The sequence below is a fragment of the Engraulis encrasicolus genome, chromosome 6 (assembly GCF_034702125.1).
Source record: "Engraulis encrasicolus isolate BLACKSEA-1 chromosome 6, IST_EnEncr_1.0, whole genome shotgun sequence".
In the NCBI taxonomy this organism is placed as follows: Eukaryota; Metazoa; Chordata; class Actinopteri; order Clupeiformes; family Engraulidae; genus Engraulis; species Engraulis encrasicolus.
In genome coordinates, this window is record NC_085862.1 from 35,308,369 (window position 1) to 35,315,868 (window position 7,500).

At 48.1% G+C, this 7,500-nt stretch overlaps 1 protein-coding gene across 1 annotated transcript in view; it reads left to right on the top strand.

Moving 5' to 3' along the window:
• Window positions 1-6,866, top strand: part of celf5a (cugbp, Elav-like family member 5a) — a 313,262-nt gene extending 306,396 nt beyond the window's left edge. Inside the window, exons 8-11 of the mRNA XM_063201389.1 lie at window positions 403-608; window positions 2,315-2,401; window positions 3,628-3,771; window positions 6,739-6,866. Coding sequence (XP_063057459.1) covers window positions 403-608; window positions 2,315-2,401; window positions 3,628-3,771; window positions 6,739-6,866 — 565 coding nt within the window. The remainder of the gene's footprint in view (window positions 1-402; window positions 609-2,314; window positions 2,402-3,627; window positions 3,772-6,738) is intronic.
• Window positions 6,867-7,500: the final 634 nt, after the last annotated feature.

The window sequence follows — 7,500 nt, forward strand, 5'->3', positions numbered from 1 at the left end:
GGGGTGGGCTTGAAACACAACCCCTACGAATTATGACACACCTTCACCAATCAATTACACTCATAAAAAGCAGCCTCTCTATGGTTAAACATTGCTTGTAATTACTTGGGTTACATTTTAAAACTGACTGTGTTGTACATCCTTCTTAATTCCTTCACGACTTCCCTGCATCTGATTTGCTCTGCGTTAACGTTAATAGCTTTCTTTTTCATGTGTGTTTTATGCAGAAAAGGACACCCCTGTCCCTACACGTGAACGTGCAAAACAGAGGGGGAGGTGAAAGGGGTAGGGCTAAGGAGTGAAATATGTTTCAGCATAATACTAACTCTCTCTCTCTATCTCTCTCTCTCTCTCTCTCTCTCTCTCTTTCTCTCTCTCTCTTCACGCCACCTCAGGCCTCAGCTCACCGCCCGCCAACATCACCACGCCGGCCATGCAGAGCATAGTCACGCCCATTGTCAACGGCTTCACGGGCATCCCACACCAGCCCAACGGCCACCCAGCCGTGGAGGCCGTCTACACCAACGGCCTGCCGCCCTACTCCACCCAGAGCCCCACCGCCGCTGACACCCTGCAGCAGGCCTTCACGGGGGTGCAGCAGTACACAGGTAAGCAGAGACCTGGCGCACATACAGGAGGTATGGTGCACGCGCAGGAGGCATGGTGCTCATACAAGAAATCGTGTTTTTTGGGGGTCTTTTTTGAGCCTTCACTTCATAGGACAGCAAAGATTAGACAGCAAACAAGTGAGAAAGAGATGAGGCGCTAGGGTCGGGAACTGAACCAGGCCTGACCTGAACCCGAGTCCCCATGGACAATAATGGTATATAACCAGAGGCGATTCTAGGATCAGATGGGGGCCCAAGCAAAAATGGAAAAGAATGAACATTTGAACCAAAATCGCCACTACTGTGGTAAAGTGTGGGCTGTTATTCACTATCTAGGGGCTTGGGGACCCCAAGCGGCTGCCTGCCTTGCCTGGTGGCAAGATGCGCCTCTGCATATAACCCAAATATGTTCAGGTGCACCAGCGAGCTAAGCCACACACTGCAAGCTGGTCTGTAACAAGTCATGAAACTAACGGTTGTAATTTCAACTACTTCGCTGGGCCTAATAAGACCTTCGGACTTGCCACATCAACTAAAAAGAAACACAATATGAGAATCTTCTCAGGTGTACAGTATCATTGTACATAGGTGCATTCCAGTGCTCAGGTGAACAATGCAATGAAGAGATATATTCTGAAATACACAGCATAGCATTGCGATACAAATAGAAACACACTGAAGTAAACAGGGGGATATTGCAGTGTACAACAACCAACTTTAGGACAACGGTAAACATAGCACTAAATAGATGTACATTGTAATACTGAGATGAATATGAGAATAAACACTTAAAACAAGAGTGAAACGTAGCAATTTAATGGCATACATTGCAGTATTGTGGGTGAAGCAGTGCAGAAGCAAAGCATTGAGCTATAAATATACACTGTGTTGCAATGTATAGGTAAACATAGGTTAAAACAAACAATACACAAGTTAACAATGTAATATACAGATAAACATAGCGATACCCAAGTGAACAAAACAATACACAGATGCACCCAGCAATACAACGGTAAACATTGCAACATATATAGACAAGCACCTGAAATACATCCCACAATGCATTACTGTACGTAAACAAGAGTGAACTCTTATTCCCCCATGTTTCCTTTGTTTACCCGTCGAGTATGTGCCTTATACCTTGCTCACAAGATGGTGGGAGGGAAAAGGGCACTGCCATTTGCGTTAACATTTTATGTTATCACTGACTGCCTGATTTCTCTAGTGGTCAACTAAGGTTCGAGGCGAGCACTTGTGGAGTGATACATGCACAGCAATAAAGCGTGCTCTTAACTCCCACGTGTTTCCTTTTGTTTATACATTGGGATTGGAGCGAACACTTAAACTGCATTTAATTTGAAGTCAGCCAGAGACAGAGAGAGAGAGAGAGAGAGAGAGAGAGAGAGAGAGATTAAGCACAGTTGCAGTTTCGATTTTAAACTCCGAATGTGGCCGTGTTACGAGAATTTTTGTTGCAGAACACTGTTCCACGCATGTAACCAGAATAATACGGAACTTGTTTTAAACCAAATACTGACAACAGGCCATTTTGAAACCAGCGTACTCCATGCAGTGTGCTCAACTGTGTCCATCAAAGTCAGTTGGAGAAACAGAGCGACAGAGAGAGAGAGAGAGAGTCATTAATGTCCGTCGGCGTTTGTGTAGTGCACGAGGGTCCATGTGTGTCCACTGTCTTGTGTCCGTAGCGATCTACCCCGCCACCACTCTGACTCCTATCGGGCAGACCCTGCCTCAGCCCCCCCAGGTCATCCAGCAGCAGCAGCAGCGAGAAGGTGAGGGTGAGAGACTCCTTTTTATTCTAACCCCCCCCCCTTCATCATCATTCCCATCACAACCCATATCCCCTCAGAGGTGTCAAAAGTAAAGGTAAAAGTAAATTAAGTAAATACAGCACAAGCAAACAATATTACATAGGTGTTACACAGGTTATTCCACTGTACCTATATAATGAGGTAGATAGTTGTATTGTTACTGAAGAAACCTAATAACCTAAAAAAAGAAACCCACCATGAATTTGATCCAACCAGAAAAGAGTCAACTGATCGTAAGACATGTACACTTTGTCTACTCAGTTTATGTTGAAAGGAAACATATTTTTGTTACTCCTACTTTTACTTTTGACATCTCTGTGCTAACCCTATCCCCTATCCCCTACCTCCAACTCCAGTTCCTCAATCCCAACCTTTCCCCACCTCCATGTTGTGGGGACTCCTCCACCACTCCTCTACTCCTCTCCCCTCCACCCTCATCCATAGTCCCATCCTCGTCCCAACCCCTAACCCTGTCCCTATCCCCCACCTCCAGTTCCTCTACCTCCACATCTTCCCCCATCTCCAGCTGCAGCTCCTCTCCCCTCCACCCCCCTAAACCCTCTCTCCATCACTACCTACCTCCTCCACCGCCGTCTCTGACGGCGTGTCCACGTCTGGGCCCCCCGGCTGCATTCATCACGGGGCCCGAATAGGTCTGCGGGGCCGTATTTCAAGCGGCTGGCATATCGCATTCACAACAGCTATTGATTGTGGTAATGTGGAGCGGAGACTAAAGTGGGTTTGATGTCCACTCATCCTGACAGCGAGAAGTCACTTCTCACCCTCAGCCTCCCCTTCTTTCCTTTCCTCAAAGAAGGAGAGAGAGAGGAAGAGAGATGCTGGAGGGGGGAAAGGAGGCATAACTCCCTATAAATAGCCACAATGCAATATAGTGGGGCGTGTAAGAGCCCCCATAAGCACTTATTGGTATGTCAACACGAGATAAGGATCGCAAAGCTGACGGTTGTTTTTTGCTTGTTTGTTTGTTTGTCTTTGTTTGTTTTTGTGCTCGTGTGTGTGTGCGTGTGCGTGTGCGTGTGTGTGTGTGTGCGTGTGCTTGTGCGTGTGCGTGTGTGTGTGTGTGTGTGTGTGTGTGTGTGTGTGTGTGTGTGTGTGTGTGTGCGTGTGCGTCTGCGTGTGCTTGTGTGTGTGTGCATGGGTGTGTGTTTGTCGCTGCCTCTCCGCAGGACCCGAGGGCTGCAATCTCTTCATCTACCACCTGCCGCAGGAGTTTGGGGACAACGAGCTCATGCAGATGTTCCTGCCCTTCGGGACCGTCATCTCCTCCAAGGTCTTCATGGACAGAGCCACCAACCAGAGCAAGTGCTTCGGTGAGTCCCGGCAAGACTGCCGCCGATAAAGGCTTGTCTGATAAAGATAATGATATGCGATAGAGCAGGGGGTGGGAAACCTTTTTTCATTCGAGGGGCAACTTCATTTTTTTATAAAGTCCTCCAAGGGACGGACTATGCACACAAAGCAGGATTTCCCCTGTGCCTATATATGCTACTGAAGGTGGCCACCTTTACAACAGACGCACTTTCACTAGGTCCCTTGAAAATAAAACTCCCATTGTATTGCAAATGTGATTTCTATCATTTCTTTAGAAACATGGCATATTTCATGGGAAACTGCATAACATCAAAACTATGTCAGGGGCCAAATAAGACGGCGTCAAGGGCTGTAAAACGGTCCTCGAGACATAGGTTCCCCACCCCTTGGGTGGTGAGGTGAGAAGAGATGAAATGGAGGTTCAAGCACATCCAAGCAAGCAGTCTCATGTAGAAATGCAATGGCGATTTTAAAGGGGGTGGGGGTAGCATTCCAAACCCTATCCCGGACCCTCAACCCTCTTAACCCTTGTACTGTTAAGGGCAAAAAACCCCACAAAGGAGTGTTGGTGAATCCCAGCCTGATGAAGAGATGCGCTACTACATCATCCAAAGATGGGGGTTAGGGATGTGGGGGTGACAGAAGGGGATTGGTTGAGCATCTCCAAGCCAGAGCAAATGCTCCGATGAGTCCCAGCAAGACAGCCGCCAACGGCTTGCCTGATGAAGAAATTCGATGCAGATTTCAGGATGGGGGTGGTTGGTGGGTGGATGGTGGAGCGACTCATGCAGGGCCTGCTGAATATGCAATATCTCTGACACCGGTGTCGGTCGATACTCTTTCATATGTAGTCATGAAGTCAAATATTCAAAATAAATAAATAAATAAAAATGGCTGGCTCCCATCCAAGGCAAACACATGTCTATATTTTTTTCCGAGCTCGGTAATTATTTCTTTTTCTTCCTTCTTGTCACGTGTCTGTTCTCCCTCCCTCTCTCTCTATCTCACCCCCACCCCCCCCTCCCCAAAAGTTCAAGAGCAGTGGGTGGGAATTTTATGGATTTCCGCAAAGCCCCAGTAGCTATTTCACGGTGAAGGGTGACCTAAAAACTTCAGCCGGCTGTATAACTATATCAGTGTACAGATCACCGCTCCTTAACCTCTGCTAACATCAATATCAGGGAAAGAAAAGAACGGAGTCTGACTCACGTTGTTCTCCTGTATCCTCTATCTACTCTGTGTACTCCTGCACCTCCCCACCCCCCTGGTCTCCTCCCAGTGGAGAGCGGGCCACCTCCACCTCCACCTCCTCTTCCTCCACCTTAAAAAGCCAGTGCTGCCCTTTAACGGAAAAAAGCACTGCTAGGCAGGGAGTCAGGGAGGCAGGCAGGCAGGGAGGGCCGGCTGGGAGTGCCAGAGCGCGGGCAAAGGACCATTATGGATCAACATTTGTTTTCGCTTCGGGGAGCAGCACCTTCCTGGACAAAAATTGATTGTATCCAGGTCTCGGGAGGGTTGGCTCACGGCTGGGTATGTGGGGGGGGGCGGCGGTGGGTTGGGTTGGCCGGTGAGGTGGAGGGGGTGATGGTGGCTGGAGGGGGTGGTGTTGGGTTGTTGGGGGAGGGGACTTAATAACGTATAAATTCATGAGAGAGGACTCATTTGTGGTATTGACTGAGGCACAATGCGTTTACAGCCTAATGTTACATCTGGGGGATGCTGCATACTCCATGGGGTAATTAATCTGCGTGGGGGAAGAAGAGGAGGACGGCGAAGGTGTGTGTGTGCGTGCGTGCGTGTGTGTGTGTGTGGGGAGGTGGATGGGTGACAGGAGCCGGGTGAGGGGTAGTAGCGCTGGTTAAACAGTGGTGGTGTGGCCAATTGTGCCTGCGGAGAGAGAAAAACTGACACGGATAGCTCCCTCCACCTCCAAACCTCCACACTCCACCCCCATACAAGTCAGCCTTGTTACCTGTTTTCCTCTTCCAAAGCTGCCTTACATCCGCTATCCTTTCCCCATCATCAGTGTTGCTTAGCCCACCCACACACCACTGGTCCCCATCCTTTGGCCTGCACGTGTCACGCAGTCCCTCTCAGTACTAATGGCCCAGCTAGCAGCAGCAGAGGAGAGCTGCTGCTGCGTGTGTGTGTGGCTCTCCCAGGTAACTCCCAAGGCCCCGTGGAGACGGCCGCTGTTTTTCATGCTCCATCAGCCCTCCCTTAATCACACATCTCCCTCCACACCACACACATCAGGCCGTGCAAGCCAGCAGAGCCGTGCTGCTGCTCCTGCTGCTCCACACCACCACTGTTCATGGTCACCGGCCGGCTCCCCAGCCCTTGTCACTCGTATCTGCCTGGGGAAGCTGGGTGGTGGTCTCCTGCATGAGATGGAGGTGGCTTTTTTTTCTTTGTTTTTTGTTTTGAGGATAGTGTAGATACATGCCTTTGCCCTCCAACAGACCCTTTATATCGTTTTTTTTACACAAACACACACATACACGCACGCACGCACACACGCACGCACACACACACACACACACACACACACACACACACACACACACACACACACACACACACAACATTGTTGTAGGAAATTGTCCCTGTAAATGCTTCCCTAATAGGTGTGGCAATGATATTGTCAGTATCATTATAAAAGTTTGCTCATCGTCTATGTGTGGACAAAAATGGGGATACAGACAAAGAAAAAAGCTTCTCACCATATGAGACCTGCAGAAAAACTGGTGTCTCCCAGAGCGGAGGCCCCTTCTGCACTGCATGACTGAGCAGATTCATAGCATCATTTTTTTTTCAGCCTTTCTCTTCTTTTTCTCTTTTTTTGTGTCCTTGTCTTCCGCGGGTGCCTCTGACTCATTGCTCTCTGTCTGTTTTTTCTTCCTTTCTTTCTTTCTTTCTTTCTTTCTTTCTTTCTTTCTTTCTTTCTTTCTTCTACACCCCATCAGGTTTCGTGAGCTTCGACAACCCAGCGAGCGCGCAGGCGGCCATCCAGGCCATGAATGGCTTTCAAATCGGGATGAAGAGGTTGAAGGTTCAGTTAAAAAGGCCAAAGGATGCCAGCCGTCCGTACTGACAGTCCCTCCAGCCGTTTCCACTTCTGCAAGAGCACAGGTTGGTCCTCGGTATAGCTTTCCGATTTTGCATATTGTTATAATTGTGTTGGAAAAACGACAGCATGTGTACTGTAACTGTACTGCTTGCCTCGACAACAGTGATGCGTCTCACAAAAATCTCTGTGAGTTACTCACCGCAAAGTGTGGGGAATAGACCGTGAAGCGTCAGATCTGTTGGAGTTTTCTGTCTTACAGTCTGTCAAGCATTACCTACTTTCAAGATAATCTTGACATTCCCAATGAATATTTCAATCTTGCTGCCATCTGTTAGCCAGATACAACAATCACTCTGACACATCTCGATCTTTTCTTCTGTTTGCAGGTTTTGAGGAGGGAAATCTCATGAGGAGTTACAACTTTTTTTTCTTTGAAAACTAAATACAAAAAAAACAAGTACAAAAAATGCAAAAGGATTTTGTCAAAAAAAGACATATCAGCATTTCCTTACGAAGACACATTGCCGAGAGGAGGAGGGGCGCAGAAGAAGTTTTTTTCAGCACGTGGATGGACTATAGTCCAACAGCATCAGCAGCACAGGGCAAGAAAAAAGACCAAGCGAGATCTGAAAAGATACAAACTCTTGAGCTACAGAAT